Here is a 20,477-nt window from a genome sequence, read left to right as displayed (position 1 = left end):
GGTGGATCATTCTGAGGTTGAAATTATTCAGCAATTGAACTGCAAAGTAGATCATGAGGGCACTGTGATATCAAAGTACTGATGCGTTCTTGACTTACGTACAGACACGAACAAGTAAGATTATTCTTACAATGTTCTCTCTCTTCAGACAATGTACCGGATCAATATCTACGCTTTTAGCACAATGTACTTTCAGCTTCTCTCTCTCTCTCTCTCTCTCTCTCTCTCTCTCTCCCCACGATATATCGGAGGCATGACTATGTTGTTAGAAAAATAAATGTTTTTCGGTTCTTGAAAAATTATCTTAATTCAGATAATTAACACGTTACTGCCATCTCTCCCCATCTATCTCTCTCTCTCAGGTAACATTTTACTTTTTCTTGAAATAATAGGCAATCTCTCCCTTTTCTCCCTATATTACTGTCTCTGTCTTTCTCTCAGGAAACAGTTTACTCTCTCTCTTTCTCTCAGGTGAAATTTTACTTTTTCTAGAAATGACAGATAATCTCTCCTTTTCTCTCTTCATATTACTGTCTCTGTCTTTCTCTCAGGAAACAGTTCTCTCTCTCTCTCTCTCTCTCTCTCTCTCTCTCTCTCTCTCTCTCTCTCAGGTGAAATTTTACTTTTTCTAGAAATGATAGACAATCTCTCTCCCCAAATAACTGTCTCTGTCTTTCAGGAAACAGTTTGCGCGCTCTCTCTCTCTCTCTCTCTCTCTCTCTCTCTCTCTCTCTCTCTCTCTCTCTCTCAACCTTTTAACGACCAAAGCCTCGCCTGACGTGAGCACTTCAGCGGATGACTCATGGTCGTACACTTCTCTCTCTCAAAAAAAAAAAAAAAAAGAGAGAGAAATTCGTCCCTAAAGAACGGCAATAAATAACTCCAGATTACCTCCAAACTACCACGCCGCTAAATGGCGCTCGTAATTAGTATCAGAACCGATAGTGGTAGTTGGGTAGTTTGGCAAGACAAATAGCACCCTATTAACTTCCATCTCGCAAGGCAACTATAAGAGTTTAAAAGATGGTTTTGGGAGAGAGATGTGGGAAGCAGGTGGAAGAGGGGGGGAATGGTGGAAGACTTTGGAGATGCCGACGTGATTTAAAGGACGATGTCAGTAATGTTTGTCCCTGTGAAGAATATTATTGGAACGTCTTTCTCTCTCTCTCTCTCAGATTAAGAGGATTAGGTGTAGAATCTGTATGATAATGAGGGTAAAGTAAGAGTCTCTCTCCCTCTCAGATTAAGAAAAATAAGTTAAGTATACCTTAGTTTAACCAGACCACTGAGCTGATTAACAGCTCTCCTAGGGCTGGCCCGAAGGATTAGACATATTTTACGTGGCTAAGAACCGACCTACAGCTTATTGTGGAATCCGAACCACGTTATAGCGAGAAATGAATTTCTGTCACCAGAAATAAATTCCTCTAATTCTTCATTGGCTGGCCGGAGACCCGAACGCGGGCCCAGCACAGTGCTAGCCGAGAACGATATCGACCCGTCCAACGAGGAACTAGGATTAGGGTGAAGAATCTGCATGATAATGAGGGTAAAGTGAGAATCTCTCTCCCTCTCTCTCTTTCAGATGAAGAGGATTAGGGTGAAGAATCTGTATGATAATGAGGGTAAAGTAAGAATCTCTCTCCCTCTCTTTCTTTCAGATGAAGAGGATTAGGGTGAAGAATCTGTATCATAATGAGGGTAAAGTAAGAATCTCTCTCTTTCTTTCTCTCTCTCTCTTCAGACTTTTTCTCGCATGTTTCAAGTATTACTAAATTACAAACGGAATAGGCAACCTTCTTCCAGTTCTCTCTCTCTCTCTCTAACTTTTTCTCGGACGTTTCAAGTATTATTAAGTCACAACAGAAATAAGCAATCTTCTTCCAGTCTCTCTCTCTCTCTCTCTCTCTCTCTCTCTCTCTCTCTCTCTCTCTCAGCTATTCATCGACAGAGTTTCGCAGAACGAAGTGTGACCTCAGTACACAAAGAAATTTATTATTATTATTATTATTATTATTATTATTATTATTATTATTATTATTATTATTATTATTCCTGAAAGTTTCAAAAGGATATTTGGTCTCTCTTTATATTATTATTATTATTATTATTATTATTATTATTATTATTATTATTATTATTATTGCAGAAAAATTTCAAAACGAAATTGAAAAATCTCTTCCAAGAAATTCCATCTTTCACTCCGAGTCCTTTAATAAGAAAAAATTTTTTGGACAGTTTCGTTGCAGAAAAGAAAGAAGAGAAAATCTCGCCGGTAATGTTGCAATGTTTGCAATGTTTGCGACCCGCCGGAAAGACCCCCGTTTGCAACTTGCATTCGGCGGGATTAAATTTTTATCAGTTGCATATTCAACTTCCGCTTGGACCCGTTGCGTTGCCAAAACGGTTCCTTCCTTGTCTCGGAATTAACTTCAGAAATTTAAAGTTTTTTTTTGTTTAATTTTATTTTGTGGTCGGGAGGATATTTATTATTATTATTATTATTATTATTATTATTATTATTATTATTATTATTATTATTATTATTATTATCTTATTTTATTTTATTTTTATTTTTATTTTTATTTTTTTTTGTCTATCACAGTCATCCTATTCGACCGGGTGGTTTTTAGTGTGGGGTTCCGGGTTGCATCCTGCTTCCTTAGGAGTCCATCACTTATACACTATGTGCGCTGTTTCTAGTAGCACACTCTCCTACATGAGTCCTGGAGCTACTTCGGCATCTACTTTTTCCAGACTCCTTTTCAGGGATCTTGGGATCGTGCCTAGTGTTCCTATGATTAAGGGTACAATTTCCGTTGGCATATTCCATATCCTTCTTATTTCGATTTTCAGGTCTTGATACTTATCAAGTCTTTCTCTTTCTTCTCATTTACTCTGGTGTCCCATGGTATTTGCCACATCAATGAGTGATACTTTCTTCTTGATATTGTCAATCAACGTCACGTCTGGTCTATTGGCACTTACCACCCTATCTGTTCTGAACTTCTGATACCATAGTCCCAGAGGATCTTTGCCTGATCGTTTTCTATCACTCCCTCAGGTTGATGTTCCTGCCACTTATTTCTTCAAGCTAGCTGGTGTTTCTTGAACAGGCTCCAGTGGAGGTCTTTTGCTACTGAATCATGCTTCTTTCTGTACTGATTCTGTGCAAGCGCCGGACATTCATTCGCTTGCTATGTGGTTTATGGTCTCGTCTTTCATATTGCACTTCCTACATATGGGCGAGATGTTATTTCCATCTATTGTTTTTTGAACATATCTGGCTCTTAGGGCCTGATCTTGCTCTGCTGTTAGCATTCGTTCTGTTTCCTTCTTGAGTTCTCCCCTCTGTAGCCACTGCCATGTTTCACCGCTGGCCAGTTCTTCAGTCTGTCTCATGTACTGTCCGTGCATTGGTTTGTTGTGCCATTCCTCTGTTCTGTTTTTCATTCTCCTGTTTCTGTATATTTCTGGGTCTTCGTCTACTTTTTATCAGTCCTTCTTCCATGCACTCCCTTAGCCACTCGTCTTCACTGGTTTTCAGATATTGCCCCAGTGCTCTGCTCTCGATGTTGACGCAGTCCTCTATGCTTAGCAGTCCTCTCCCCACTTCCTTTCGTGTTATGTATAGTCTGTCTGTATTTGCTCTTGGGTGTAGTGCTTTGTGTATTGTAAGTGTTTCCTAGTTTTCTATTATTATTATTATTATTATTATTATTATTATTATTATTATTATTATTATTATTATTATTATTATTATTATTATTATTTGTCTTGGAATTACCTTCATAAATTTAAAAAAGTTTTTTATTTTATTTTGCGGTCAGGGGAATATTATTATTATTATTATTATTATTATTATTATTTGTTGCATCTCAACAAATAAAATATAGAATAACAAGAAATATATTCTTTCGCATCTCAAAAAAAAAAAAGAAGAAATCGAAAAAGAAAACCTAGTTTCGCATCTAAATATAAAAAAACAAGCAAATAAATAAATAAAAAAAAAAACTTCAAAGGCGCCGCCCAGTTCAGGTGGCCACGCCCACTTCCGGCTGACGCAATCCATAATCACCTTTACGGATAAGTTAACATTTTACGCGGCGTGCAGATTATCATAGCTTTGACCAACGGCCATCAATAACGGTTATCAAATACCCGAGATATTGGGATATTAACATATATTTTTTATTTATTTTTTTTTTTATTTATGGTCAGGGAGCTTCGCTCCAGAATTATGGATAGGAGGTAAAGAAACGTGATTAATGTCAGCTTTCGTGGGGGAATTTATTCTTCATTTTTTTTTCCTCTGTAGAGGGAGATTACTTAGAAAAGATGGTATGGTGGTCTTTTTTTCTTTTAGAGTAGGGGATTTGGGGAGGGAAGGGGTGGGTTGGAGTTCATCAATGGAAATGAGAAGCAGTGAGCACTTACGAAGGTCAGGAAAGGTCAAGATTTATTGGCGGCTAACGTTCGGTTACAAGATACTTCGCTAAGGTGGGGCAATGTAGTAGACCGTTTGATACCAGTTAACGAAAACGCGTCTTAACGCCTAAGAGGTACATTATTATTATTATTATTATTATTATTATTATTATTATTATTATTATTATTATTATTATTATTTAGAAGATAACTGAATCATAGTGATTAGGTTACCCTGTATTTTTTTTATAGAAACGGTTCGTTTTTTTTTTTTAGTCTAATGTTGTGGAAGATCAAATTGGCAGTTAGGGTGAAACAGTTCATATATATATATATATATATATATATATATATATATATATATATATATATATATATATATATATATATTATATGATCATAATCACTTTTTTGTACGTGATTCACTTATCCCACATTACCACATATTTGTAAACACAGTACGGGGGCAGCAGTGCTTATGACTTTTCCAAACTCCGCCTCCCTGACACCTGTCAGGTGTGGATCTGTTGTCGCCTATGGTCGATATGGTTATCAGTATATTGTCCCCCGAGAGTATATTGTGATTCTTAGCCAAATGAGTTTTGAAGGCCACTCCTACCTTGACACCGGCCTGTGGGTGGATATGTAGTCTCTAACGGTTGTGTATGTTCGTCAGTACTGTTCCTGTAGTATATATATTTGTGACCTCTAATACTCTGTATCAGTCCTTCGTCAATGGCTTGAAATAAAGTCGAAACCGGTCAGGACCTACACCTCATCTATTTATTTTTCACCTGTGGTAATGTGTGATATATATTAGTATATAATTATATATATATATATATATATATATATATATATATATATATATATATATATATATATATATATATATATAGAGAGAGAGAGAGAGAGAGAGAGAGAGAGAGAGAGAGTGCCCCAGTGCTCTGTTCTCGATGTTGACGCAGCCTCTATGCTTGGTAGCCCCTCTCCCCGCTTCCTCTTGTGTTATGTATAGTCTGTATGTGTTTGCTCTTGGGTGTAGTGCTTTGTGTATTGTCACGTGTTTCCTAGTTTTCTATTATTATTATTATTATTATTATTATTATTATTATTATTATTATTATTATTATTATTATTTTGTTGCATCTCAACCAAATAATTATATATATATATATATATATATATATATATATATATATATATATATATAGAGAGAGAGAGAGAGAGAGAGAGAGAGAGAGAGAGAGAGAGAGAGAGTCTTAGTTGCCAGCGCGTGCGCAAAATACAGTATGATAGAGAATGCCAGCCTATTGCTAGCCAGCAAAGCCGTTAGGTTGGAAGTTTGAGACACGAAGGCTCATTCTTGGAGTCAGGCTTTCAAGGATGAATATGGCAGAGACTGTCGTTATACGAACTCTGAAGTCACCCTTTTAAAAGCAGCAGCAGCCTTTCTTTTCATTATTATCATTATGATTAATCTGCTTGTTATTACACTGTGCTGCCGTTTAGCACCTTATAGGCCTAATGATCCCTGTGATATTTGGACTAGAAAATGTGAGCAGCTTTCTTTAGTACCTTAACAGCCCCTCAGGGAAGACATGCTAAATTATATATATATATATATATATATATATATATATATATATATATATATATATATATATATATATATATATATATGTATATATATATATATATATATATATATATATGTATATAAATATATATGTATCTATATATATATTATATAATAAACTGTAAAGCTGATAGAGTACCATAGGCCTAAATTGTTGGAATTGTTGAATTTCATTATAAGTAAATTTTAACATTTACTGTATGCTTAGGTTAGAGTGAAAAATCCGTTGTGCGCATTTCAACATTACAAAATCAAATCGTGACGTAAAAAACTGTACGGTAACGAAACATTAAGAAAGCATTCTAAAAACGCCCTGTATTGTATTTTCATATTATACGACAGGCAGTGTAGTCGTAAAGAGAAATAGAGCAGCGTGATTGAAGTATAATCCGACGTTGCCTTTGATCGTTATGAAAGTTATTCGAGCTGTCTCTTATTGTATTTATGTCATCTTTCCTCGGCTGGAAACTCCTGGAAACGCCTCTTTTGACTATCATCACTATGTTAGTAATTAAGGTAGAAAATATAACACAGGGCTACAGCATAATATCTGCTGTATAGTTATTTTAGAGGTAATATATTGATAATCATACAGTTAACATACAATACTTTTGAACTTGCGTACGATAGTAAGGAAACGGTCTTAAAAAACTTGTTCTCTCGCCAAGTCTCCAGGCAATTAATTACCCCTCCTACCCATCAATACCCTCCACGTAATCCCTGCCCAGCTTCAATCTTGTAGCGTTCCCGTACACTTCCTGTATAGTAACATGCAATCCCTACCTCAACGGAAAGTTACATATTTTTTGTCAGTATATAATCACCGGCACCGTGCTAGAGCCTTCACCAGCATCGCACCGAAATATCCACAAGCTTATAGGAAAAACCTGGGAATCATCTACCCGATTTGAAAAATTGGATAAGGCCTGTTGAAACTGATAAAACCAAACCACAGTATTGAGTTTATTGTAAAAGTGAAATTAATGCTAAGATTAGCGACTCGCGTAAGCACTTGTCTTCGAAAATGCACATCAAGGCAGCTGAGCCGTCTTCAATGCAAGACAAAAGTAAAAAAGGCGCCGAAGTTTCTTCGGCACAATCGAATTTTCCGTACAGCTGCTACAGTGTATAATCAAGGCCACCGAAAATAGATCTATCTTTCGGTGGTCTCGGTATAATGCCATATGAGACGAGGCCCATGAAACTAACCACGACCCGGTGGTGGCCTATCCTATACCGTTGCCAGAGGCACGATTATGGCTAATTTTGACCTTAGATAAAATCAAAACTACTGAGGCTAGAGGGCAGCAATTTAGATTGGTGGGTGGATGATCAACATACCAATTTACAGCCCTCTAGCCTCAGGTCTCGGTAGTTTTCTTTTACAGAAAACTAAAAAGTTGAATTTCACTAAAAGTAGTGATTTACACGATAGCTCAGCCAGTGAAGCAGAAGAAAGATTACCAATGTTTATTTCAGTTTCAGCCCATACTGCCTTTTTGACTGTGGATCATTTAAGCAAAACGTGTAAGGCCATTTTGTGTGAAAGCAAGCCTGGCAAGAACATGAAATTACATAGAACAAAGTGTCAGAATATTTTTGAAATTGTACGTGGCCCACATTTTATAGATTGTTTGAAAGATGATATTAATGATGCAAAGTACAGTATATTAATTGATGAGTCGACCAACATATCAGTAGTCAAATTACTGGGAGTAACTGTAAGGTACTCTAGTAAGAACTTAGAAAAAATTGTGTCCACCTATTTAGGATCAGTAGAAATTGAATCTGGAACTGCGGAAAGTATTGTTACTGCTATTGTAAAGTTACTGAAAAAAGTTAACCTTGACCCACGAAAACTACTTGCAGTAGGTGTTGATAATGCAAGCATAAATACAGGCATAAACAAAGACGTGTGTGAACTGCTGAAAAAAGAACTTGGACCGCCTAATTTGATAATGATTCGATGTGTTTGTCACTCATTAATTGCAGCTCGCAGTCTCTCATTCTGTGGGAGAAACACTTCCAAGAAATATTGAATTTATAGTGCCTGAAACTTATAATTGGTCTGGACATTCCACTAAAAGGCAACACTTATATTCTCAACTGTACGAAAAAACAAATGATGGAAAGACCCCACGTTCTCAACTCAGTGAAACAACAAATGACGGAAAGACCCCACGTTCTCAACTCAACGAAACAGCAAATGACGGAAAGACCCCACGTTCTCAGCTCAGTGAAACAACAAATGACGGAAAGACCCCACGTTCTCAGCTCAGTGAAACAACAAACGACGGAAAGACCCCACGTTCTCAACTCAGTGAAACAGCAAATGACGGAAAGACCCCACGTTCTCAACTCAGTGAAACAGCAAATGACGGAAAGACCCCACGTTCTCAACTCAGTGAAACAACAAATGACGGAAAGACCCCACGTTCTCAACTCAGTGAAACAACAAATGACGGAAAGACCCCTCTTCATATACACCGAGTCACACTAGACTGATTTCCTTGGAACCTGCTGTAACCCGTTTTCTTAGGCAACGGGATGAGCTAAAATGACATTTTGGGATAACCAGATCATCAGAAAAGTGTTATAGGGCGGAAATGTTATATGACATGTATAGTGATCAAATTAACAAGTTTTATCTACTGATTTTACGCACAGGACTGCAAGATATCCAACATTGTGTTAAATCTTTTCAAGGAGACAATGTTGAACCTACAAAATTGCTACTTGACCTGACTAATCTAACTCAGGCAACAAGCCGAAAAGTGACTATTCCAACAGCTAGAACTGACCCACTGACCTCTGATATTATTTCCTATGTTAACCCGAGTCCTTATCTAGGCTATGAATTTAAAACCACTTGCAAAAATTCACAGCTCTCTCGTGAGGCTGTGGATAATTATTCGTAACCTCTGTATATCTTCTGCCGTTAAACTTTGCACAGAATAGAGACGAAGACTAACAGAAAATTCTCAAGTGGTGAAGAATATGTCTCTTCTCAGTCAACGAATGTTTACAGTCAATTAGGGCCCCTATTGGAGAGATTGCCGAAGCCTTCGGTTATAAATGCGAAGATATCGAACCGAAGCCTTCGATTATGAATGTGGTTATCGAACCGAAGCCCTCGGTTATAAATGCGAAGATATCGAACCGAAGCCTTCGGTTATAAATGCGAAGATATCGAACCCAAGCCTTCGGTTATAAATGCGAAGATATCGAACCGAAGCCTTCGGTTATAAATGCGAAGATATCGCACCCAAGCCTTCGGTTATAAATGCGAAGATATCGAACCCAAGCCTTTGGTTATAAATGTGAAGATATCGAACCGAAGCCTTCGGTTATGAATGTGAAGATATCGAACCGAAGCCTTCGGTTATGAATGTGAATATATCGAACCGAAGCCTTCGGTTATAGATGCAAAGATATCGATAAGATAGATAATCAGTGGCGAAATTTAACTGTAACGAAATGGATTGAGAGAAAGTCCACTGAAAATTTTTGGATAGAAGTAAATAAATAGGCCTACATAGACGCTTCAGGCGTTAATCCGTTCAAAGAACATGATGACCTGGCACTCTCTTCCTCGTTCTAATGCTGAGGTAGAATGATTATTTAGCCAACTCGATATAGTTGAGTCAGAACTTAAAAACAGATTGAATACGGAAACCGTTAATGCCATTCTTGTTATAAGAGGTGGTCTGAAAAGAGTGGGAAAATGTTTGCCATAACTACAGAAATACCCAATTTGACAGTGTGGCTCACTGAATATATATATATATATATATATATATATATATATATATATATATATATATATATATATATATATATATATATATATATATATATATAACAGTATATATATAGATTTAGCTACTTTTATGGAATCTAGCGAATTTTGAGGGCTCCTGTAGTGACTTTTTGGCATACTTATTTGGCAACACTGCGCACCAGCTACTGAGACTCGGGAAGCTGACCGAGTTCATAGCTCAGTTGTTTATCGGTGGTCCGTGAGGTGTAGTCTGCGCAGAAGCAGACACTATTTGGATAATTTAAGCGATTCTTCCATCACATCCGCGAACAAAGGAGGAGGTAATATTTTTAAGTCTGTTTCTGACTGTCTGTGCTTGTCTGTATCAGTATGTGTGTCGAGGTGAGCGTTGAACGAGGTAATGGGGATAAAGTTTTGTGATGTTTCTTGTGATATTTGTTCTGTTATATTCATCTTCAGTGGTACTGTAGGCTGTACTTGAAGTCGGTACAATAACTTTACTAAGTCAACCTTTGTAACGCAAATGGTTCAGGATGTGCAAAAGGCTTTACCATTCAGAAGCTCTGGCTCACTTTCTTAACCCTTACTGGACGGGCTAAAATATACATTCAGAGTACCTCTAGACAAGGCAGACTTTAAGGTTGGCCGATTATAAAAAAACACACATCAGTGGAAAGAGGAAGATATGCAGATGCGCCTGGTATATAAAAGAAATCTCAACATCTTCAACAGTTGTGGCTGCCTAAAGTTTCCCAGAAATCGTACTGATGTCAAATACACAAAGTTGGCCCTTATAAGTTAAGTATACCTTAGTTTTACCAGACCACTGAGCTGATTAACAGCTCTCCTAGAGAGGGCTGGCCCGAAGAATTAGACTTATTTTACGTGGCTAAGAACCAATTGGTTACCTAGCAACGGGACCTGCAGCTTTATTGTGGAATCCGAACCACATTATACCGGGAAATGAATTTCTATCACCAGAAACAAATTCCTCTAATCCTTCACTGGCCGGCCGGAGAATCGAACGCAGGCCTAGGAGAATGCTAGGCGAGTACGATATCAACCCATCCAGTGAAGAACTCATAAGACTGCTTCTTTTGACTGAGAAGACTTCTTCCCGCCCAAAATTTAAGAAAATTGCCACCAGGTATTGTTAGCAGTCGACTGCGTAGTGATTTGTAGATGTTTATTGCGTCGTTTTCTTGATTTCTGTTCTTTCGGCATAAAAACTTTATCAGTATCCTACGTCACCACGCAGGACATCCTTTCCTGCTCTCTAACCTTCAACACGATTTCTCAAAGGCTGGGAAAGCCCTTTGCCTTCATAAGAACAGACAGAAAATTGGGACTTGGAATAATTACAGGTTTAGCAGTTCAATCAATAAGAATTTCAATTAAAGATACAAAGTCGTATTGTAAGTCTGCAAGAAATTGGTAAGCAGGTTCCAGTGGATAGTGTAAAATCTAGTGTCAGTTCTTATTTCTTGAGCTTTGCATCCAGCATTCACACTGAAATATGGTAGTGATTCTCATTTTCAGGTCTCTGAAGCCCAACGTCAGACACTTAACAAAGACGTGGTTCTCGTTTCCGGACACCCATATTAGTGGCTCTCATCACTGGCACTTTATGTCTCCCCTCTTACCACATACAATGATTTTCTTATTCGTGATGAAATTGTGGAATGGTCTTCCCAGTCGTGAAGCCTGCTTGTTGAAGTTCAAACTTGGTCAAAAGCTACCCTTGTCTCACTGACCTAATATGATTTTTCAGCGTTGATGGTCTTATCTGCTTTTCTTTGCTCTCTCTCTCTCTCTCTCTCTCTCTCTCTCTCTCTCTCTCTCTCTCTCTCTCTCTCTAAGTTTATTCTTTCCATAGGAGGGCAGTGCCGTCAGTGTACCTCAATTGGTGCAATGTAAGCATTGGTGAAGGTTCTTTACAGCGTCCCTACGGCCCCTAGCTGCAACCCAATTCATTATTTTTTACTAGACCTCCGTTCATATTCTCTTTCTTCCATCTTACTTTCCACCCTCTGCCAACAATTGTTTTAACATTATTTTCGGCGCCGAATGGTCTCATAGGTCCCAACGCTTGGCCTTTGGCCTAAATTTTATATTTTAGTCCCAATTATGGTTTATTCTTTATCTCTGTATATCCATGCTGTTTACTATTCTGGGGTCCCAGGGTTTGTCACATCCTGTGACATGTGTACGTAATATATAATCATAAATGTTACTTATATTCAAATCTGAGATAGTCTAGTAGTCGGATTCAGATATGTAAATAGTTCTCAATTTCTTGCTATGTTTTATCTCCTGTAGTTAAACTTTCAGGTATCTCATTTCTGGCAATTCATCTCCTGTAGTCAGACTCTGAAGTAGTGAATATCTCTCATTTTTTTTTTTTTTTTTTCAGAATCTGGACACATAGCACCCCATTGATGCCTTTTTCATGGCTTCGAAGGGGCAATCACAAGTGTACGACGCCGAAGAAAAGAATCTGACACGACTCAGTTGTATTCACAGGAAAGTGACGACTCGAGTCCTGTTGTATGTGTTTCAGAATGGTTCACCCGGTAGATCCAGATACCCGTCATTGCTAGACTACTACGAAGCGGGGGGTATTCTGGGTTTTACAAAAGGACTCACTACTGTTCAGAAGGAAAAGGTCAAGAATGACCGTAACGGGGAATCATTCGACATAACGCTGTTGTACAAGTGCCTTCGCAATGGGAGCCATGGCCTGGCCAAGGACGGTGAGAGCTGGAAAGAGCAGGACAAAGAAATAGCTGGCATAGAATCTCTGATAACCATTGTCAAAAATAAAAGGAATGATCTTGCTCACGATGACCACCCTCCCCTCACAAACAAGAACCTCACTGAGGAAGCAAAAGAAATTCAAGACATCTTGACCAGGATTCTGAAATTTACTGGGGAGATTTACGGTCTTGAACCAGGCATGGTTGAACGTGAGATTGATGATGTGCAATCTGAAATTCGGAAGTATCTTTTTGGTGAGTTTGAAGTAAATACATTTGAAGACTACAGGAAGGAGATGCTCTTTGAAGCCCTGTCTGACTTAGTCAATGAAGCAGGCGTGAAGGAAGTGCTTCAGCAATATGACATGGCTTGCGAAAGTGAAGTAAGTAACGTGAACCATTTAGTTGAGGTCAAACTCCCTTTAAAGGAAGTTTATACGGAGATGAAACTTAAAGGAGAGTTGCCATCTGGACAAAAGGTCAGTGTTTCATATGAGGACGTTTTGTGTGATCAGAATTTTAAGAAAACAAATGATGTGGTTGTAATAGATGGTGCAGCCGGGGTTGGGAAAACAACCCTGACAAAGAAGATTGTATGTGACTGGAGATTGAAGGAGGGTAACATGAAATACCTCGACACGTATGATATCTTGCTGAAAGCTGAGTGCAGAAACTCGGCCATAAAGTCATTCGATGATTTACTGTATCACCTTATGCCAAAGGTTTCCACAATATTCAAACCTGGTGATCTGAAAAGGGTGGTAATTGCTCAGAAGGTATTCATCATACTGGATGGTCTGGATGAACTGAATAAGTCGTCAGCCAATTTGTTTGGGGAAATTCTTGATCTTAAGACACGTTCTGAAATAACATTGCTGATTACAACGAGACCTGAGAAGTTGAACTATTTGCACCAAAGAGCGAATTCTCACAACTTGAAGCATATCCAGCTTTTGGGAATTCCTCTGGAAAAAAGGGATGATTTTGTTATCAAATACCACAGTGAGATTGCAAAGATATTTCCACATGCACAAGATGTAAAAGGCCTACTCAGCTATCTGAAAAGGACTGAACATCGTTTGGCTGACTTATGGAGGCTGCCATATAACCTTTCTCTGCTGAATATTTTATGGGCTTATGACTACATGAATGTCATCAAAATTAATACTGCCCCTGAACTGTATGGAGAGATCCTCAGATTGTACAAAAACAAACTGAAAGAAAGACTGCAAGTCAGTACACCAGCTGATGAATCTGTGTTGCACAGAAAGATCAATTACTTCATGCATGCTTTAAGCAAAGAATCCCTAGGAGGACTAATCAATGATCATATTCACCTACCACAACAAGCCTATAAAAGACTGGAGGAAGTTTGCAGAAATATTCAAGTTCCCATTGAAGAGATGATCAGTGCATTCCTTAAGCGTGCTCTTAGCAAAGATGTGATATACTCATTCCCACACAAAGGTCTCCAAGACTTTCTCGCAGCTTTGTACATTTTCCTTGAAATATCTGGGGAAAATCAGGGATATGACATAGATGAGATAATGAAAGCAGTAACTTCTTGTCTTAATCACAACTGTGTTCCACCTCAGGTGAGTCACACCATTGTGGAGACGGCAAAGGAGAAATTAGCAAATAAGAACATGACCAGAAGAAGTGGCTTTAAAACAGCTGTTAATTCAATGCTGCAGTTATTTGTAAGCCGCAAAACTCATGTCATTCAGAACTTGTTACAAAAAATTCATGGCTCCCCTCAGTTTGAATTAGCAAAATTTCAAAACATGCTACTTTGTTTAGTAGGTATGTTCTATTCCGAAAAGGCTCAAATTGCTGAGGATGTAAAACTAGAAGCTTTGGAACTCCTCCAGTCGACTGGAATGAGAGAAAGAGATTCGTGGATCAATATACTCAACTCTGTCAAGTGTGATGAGTTCACCGCTGCCTTCATCAGTAAGCAGCAAAAGGTTTTCAGTGGGAGCATTCAGATAACAGATTCATCAATGTCTGCCTACGTTGCTCTCTTGAAATCTCTGAAGCGCCCTTTTAAGGAGGCCAGGAAAGTGAGGATTGATATTGCCATTGAGGGAGAGCTAATGGGAGCCCATGAATTACTCTACCTAATCAGCTCATTCCAAATGACAATTGAGAGACTACTTATAACTCAGAGAAATTACAAGGAGTACACTGACATGTTAAAGAAACTCTCATTACCACTGAAAGACGAAGGTGATATTGAAGTTGATATCACTGTCGATGAAGACTTGTGCACCATGCGGGAACTACTAACTGTGGTAAAACAACGCAACTTGAAAGTTAGAAGGCTAAAACTGCGTGATCTTGAGGTTTGTGATTCCAATGTCGTGGAGTATATCCAAAGGCTGAAGTTCCTTCCACAATTATCTCCAGATGCTAAGTGTAACATTTCATAATTGATATCGTTGGTGATCTGATCAGAGCTGATGGACTCCTAGAACTCCTCGTGCGTCACCATTTCACAGTGAGGAAACTGCTGATCAATGACAATCATTATGGCAAATATATCAACCTATTGGGAAAGGTGACCATGCCTTTTAGGGATAAAGAAAAGCTAGAAATATCTTTAAATGTAGATGAAGATTTACGGAAACTCACTGCCCTGATGAACATCATCAAGAAAAACCAGTTTCAAGTCGTACTATTTAAAGTCAGGGATTGCATTATAGATGACACAAACTTTTATGATTACATCTCAACCTTCAAGGATATGCCAGTGCCCTCAAACCAGGCAAATGAAACATGCACTGACATTTACATTACTGGAAACTTAACAGACACTATTGATTTACTAACCTTGATAAATCTCAATGGATTCACAGTTAGGCGATTTCTGGTAACTGAACATAATTTCATACCCAACAAAATAATGTTCGAAGGAATGGCTACAACCTCCTTCAAGGCAGCAGGTAATGATGAAGTGCATTTAATTATTGATGAAGGTATTTCGACCACCATCACACTGATAACAGAAATAGAGAAGAAACGCTTCCACATAAATAAATTCCAAGTAAGAGATTTTGAAATAAGTGATTCTAATGTTCATTTTTGGCTCTTGATCCTGAGGTCTTTGTCCCACTATGCAGAAGCGATGATCACCCAAGTGTTAACATTGCTATCAAGGATGGCTCAAGAATCAGCAGTGACTTGTTTCAGCTTATCACCACCCATAAAATCAATGTGAAGAACATTTTCATAACAGACTCAAACTTTGAGAGATATGTTCATGTACTGGCACAACTTTTGAGACCCTTGCGAAATACCAGGTATGTTATTGTTGATATACAGGTGACAGCCAGTCTGTTAGATATAGAGGAGCTTCAGAAATGGATCAAATTCCATGGATTTCACTTGAGAAATTTTAGTGTTGAAAAGGGAATGATTAGTATCAGAACTCATAATGCAGAAGGTTATCTTAAGGCACTACAGTACCTGCCAAAGCTAGAAAAAAATGCCTATGAAGGGAAGGTTTATGTGTACATAGATGAGATGACCCCAAGTACTGACAACATTCTTCACGAACTAGCAAGAAATGAATTCACGGTTAACCTAGACCTAAACCACGACTTCAGGAACCCTATGGCACCAACAGCAACCACTGGCATGCTAAACGTTCTCTTTGAAAAGTAAGGAAATCATTCAGTTGTCATGAGTCTGATTGTATCACAACAGTACAGCTTTCCTTTGTATTAATTCAGTTCACTCTTATGTTGATATGAAAGGACTATGAACCCAAAGACAGGTAGAATATATTTCCAGGAGATAAATCTAATAAAAGACCCGAGACTTACTTTCCCAGGTTGGTGTGGCAAGATTAGGTTAGGTTATTTAACCGGCATCCTCTAGATGGTGGGAGAGACGTTTTAATGGTGGACTGAGCCCACAACACTCTCCATTTCGACTCCTCAGTTTATCAGTCTAGCTATTACAATCAAATCTCACCCTACCCCTCAGTTTATCAGTCTAGCTATCACAATCAAATCTCGCCTTACCCCTTCTCAGTTAGCCATTAATGCTATGCCCCTATACTTGCAGAAACCTGAATCGTTTACTGCAAATACTGAGAAGCCATTAAAATTCGTATTCAAATCACTTGCACTTCTTACTCAGCCCAAGATGCTCGCTTAACTTGATCACCCACAATCACTGTTATCACAATAACTGTTGTCATCCCACAGCCTCTTGCTTGAAATTCCATCAACTCCTGGAATTGCTCAACTCCTCAACATTTTCAATTTCCCTTTTGCACCCTCCACAGTCATTTATTTATACCGTGTTGGCTAATCTACAGGAAAGCTGTGTAGATGATATAGGTGGCCGTTGTCCGTAACAAAAAATAATTTTTCTCGTAGGTAATGGTTTCACTTAATTTAACATCATATACGACTATATACACATACAGCGAACCCGATTATTCCCATGTAAAGAATAACGAACCCAATAATCTTCTTGTAAAGAATAGCGAACCCTGCTGCAGTGGGTTTACAATCTTGAGATGATCCCAACTTTTTATATATATATATATATATATATATATATATATATATATATATATATATATATATATATATATATATATATATGTATATATATATATATATATGTACTATATACATATACATTTCTGTATATATATGCAGTATATTTATACATATATATAAATATACTGCATATATATATAAATATGTATATATATATATATATATATATATATATATATATATATATAAATATACATTATATATATATAAATGTACATAATATATATATATATATATATAATATATATATATATTATTATTATTATATATATATATATATATATAAAAACATATATATATATATATATTATATATATAGTTTATATATATATATATATATATATATATATATATATATAAAGTTGGGATCATCTCAAGTTAGCAAACCCACTCAGTAGGGTTCGCTATTCTTTACAGAGAAGATTATTGTTCGTTGTTCTTACATGGGAATAATCAGGTTCGCTGCTCTAGACATGAACACTTCGGTACCAGACATTTGATCCCCGGGGGCTAGTACTTTAAACACGGCGAAACAGTGTAGATGAATGCTGTTTCGCTGTATTTAGTACTAGTCCTGTGGAATTGGGTTAGCCATTCCTTGCCCAATGGGATTATTGGTTCCTTCAATTTCTTGACATGGAGATGCTGGGTTCGCTAATCTTGACATGATCCTAAAGCTGTTTACCCCAGGAGGAAATTGCTCCTGAAAACAATACACGACAATGATCATTGCTACTTTCATGCTCTAATTATTGAAATGTTGATTGACCCCCATGCAAAGAAGTCACATCTCTAGCTCTTTGTACACCTACACAAAGGGCTCGTCAGGAATGAGTGGACATTGCACAGAACCAAACGAAATACAGTTCATTCACCAGTTCTGATAACCTGCTTCTGTCCCCGACAGGTGTCGAGTAGAAGAGTATGTCGGAAGGATGTCAGGAGACCTGAGGCTTCCTCAAGACTCTGCACACATTATGGGCAAGTGTTCCTGATGTTTCTGCCTACATTCAACTCCAGAACTTTCTCAAGGGTCCACATTATATATATTCTTTGTGTGAGTGCACAGTCTAACACTTTTTCTATACATGATATATTCACTTATGGAATTTAAGTTTGAAAATCTTTCTACAAAGTGAAATAAACTTGTTCTCACCTTAAATGCTGTCTTCTCCCAGGTGTCTGTGCAGACCTTAATTTGGATCCAGTGGAAATTACTCCATTACCAAGCTTTGGCAGGTTAGACCTTTTCTGCCTCTACATCCCTGGGGTGACCTCTAAGTTGGATATTCTGAAAGCTACTGAAATTCTCAGAAAGCTTGCGCCCACCACATTATTCCCGTATGTAGCTATTGGCTTAATTCAACTACCAAATCCTGAGGTGATATAACAAATTATCTAAATTCTTAGGTTCTACCATAACTGTTATGCCAAGACCTTCTACTGCCTTGGGTTTGTTGTTCTTTTACAAATTTCTTTTCACATTTGTTTAGAATAACGATAACACGCAGTGTGTATTTATTTTTGTTTTGTGCAACAGTGATATTCACTGAGCAACAAACTCACTTTAGACTTCCAGCATGGGATTTGCCTCTTCCTCATCATAGCTGACACATATGTTTAAACAAAGAAGAAACTTTTATACAAGCTTCAAAATGGTACTTAACATCCCTTGGTCCAAGATTCATCCTCTTGCCCTCTTTCTGTTTTACCGCCATTTTTTTTTGGATGTGCATTTGCCTCAGTTATCAAGCTAACTCTCCTTTTACTACCCAACAGAGAGCTAGACTATCTCGTGTTCCCACGGCTGAACCTGACGCGAGACCGGCAGGTCGACTGCTTCGTATACAGTATGAGACGTCTGAGAATTAAATACTCAATCATCCTGCCTAGATCACAAAAATTCGATGCGAGATTTCTGAATCTCCAAATTAGATGGTAAGTACCTCTGGCTCACTACCATAATTGCTTTAACAAACAAAACAAACATGCTCCTGACTCTTACTGATGAAAGCATTGTTCATTCCAGGGAATGCCTCACGATTTAGGACATGATACCCTTCCTGATGTTGATTCATGGTGAAATGACAGGGCAGCTAACAAGTGCCTGGCGTTGTAGTGTCAGCTGTTCTGGATGATGAGTTTGGATTTCTCCTTTTAAAAAATAAAATATATATATACCAGGACTTATGATATGCTCAGCACTGGAAGAGGACTTTGGGTAATATGACGACATATCAACCAACATCCAGAATTTGGCTTTGCATAATGTTTTGCCCCAGAAAATGACTTTGGATTGTGACTGTGTTTATGTCCAGGATATGACTTAGGATCAAAATGACATGTTAGGGCCAGAAGATGTCTTTGGTTGATGTTATGTTTTACCATGGAAGATGACTCTATATAATGATACATTTAGCTAAGGAGGATGACTTTGGTTGTGTTTAGCTCTGGCAGATGACCTAGAATCAAATGTTTAGCTGTGCAGAAGCTCAACGGGAAACGAGAAAAGCTAAAAATAACACTGATTTATGCTATAGCTACGCTAATAAACATGAATGTACGCGGTAGGAAAATATTTACTGTTTGGATATTTTTTTATTTGCATGGGATACCTTTCTTTGGTCATGGCCTCTTCTTTCTTCTCTTCTCTCTCTCTCCTGGTTATCCCATCAACACCCTACCAAGGTATTCTGTCACTGTGATAGTTACAATTGCACGTGTGAAATATTATTATTATTATTATTATTATTACTTAACATCATATAGGAAAGTAGTGTATATATACCATATATATATATATAATATATGTATATATGTGTGTGTGTATAATATGTATAATATATATATATATATATATATATATATATATATATGTGTGTGTGTGTGTGTGTGTATGTACGTATTTTAAACAAAATAAACACCTGTTCATGACCCAACATGACGATTTCGTCTTCTAATTTTCCACCCCTCTTACGTTAGACTTGAACTCTATCAGAAAAATAGCAACTGAAAGCTGACTGAACGAGAATAAAGGATGCTAAGCTCGGTTAAGTGCTGCAAAATACGTGCGACTGATGCTCAGTGTTTACTTCCATCTTTTGTAGGTCATGGATGAAATATCGGTTACGTTACTGGGTTTTTTGTTGAAGTATATTATTTGTGAGCAACTGTATAAAGGTGAGGTTTTCGTAATGTCTGTCACATGGTTACAGAATTCATATATACTGCTCGTGTATATAATACATGCCCTTTACGATATCGAGCACGTATGAGGAATTATAGTAAAAACTCAT

General features: G+C 37.6%; 1 protein-coding gene across 2 annotated transcripts; it reads left to right on the top strand.

Moving 5' to 3' along the window:
- Positions 1-10,037: 10,037 nt before the first annotated feature.
- Positions 10,038-19,811, top strand: LOC136851385 (uncharacterized). 2 transcript variants are annotated; one of them, XR_010856856.1, is made up of 4 exons: positions 10,038-10,168; positions 18,089-18,238; positions 18,360-18,522; positions 18,961-19,811. XR_010856856.1 is itself a non-coding variant. In XM_067125461.1 (2 exons), exon 2 carries the CDS (start codon positions 12,298-12,300, stop codon positions 15,034-15,036), a length of 2,739 nt encoding a protein of 912 aa, XP_066981562.1. In that variant the 5' UTR covers positions 10,048-10,168; positions 12,262-12,297; the 3' UTR covers positions 15,037-15,615. The 2 variants fall into 2 exon arrangements, 1 of the variants encoding a protein (XP_066981562.1); XM_067125461.1 differs by lacking the exons at positions 18,089-18,238; positions 18,360-18,522; positions 18,961-19,811 and adding an exon at positions 12,262-15,615 and having other exon boundaries at positions 10,048-10,168.
- Positions 19,812-20,477: the final 666 nt, after the last annotated feature.

The sequence above is a fragment of the Macrobrachium rosenbergii genome, chromosome 23 (genome assembly GCF_040412425.1).
Source record: "Macrobrachium rosenbergii isolate ZJJX-2024 chromosome 23, ASM4041242v1, whole genome shotgun sequence".
Lineage (NCBI taxonomy): Eukaryota > Metazoa > Arthropoda > Malacostraca > Decapoda > Palaemonidae > Macrobrachium > Macrobrachium rosenbergii.
Note: the sequence above shows the minus strand (reverse complement) of the source record. Positions and strands in the feature narration are given on the sequence as shown.

What these genes read in the sequence shown, in the direction of transcription:
- LOC136851385 (XM_067125461.1), top strand. Translation starts at nt 12,298, where the DNA reads ATGGCTTCGAAGGGGCAATCACAAGTGTACGACGCCGAAGAAAAGAAT.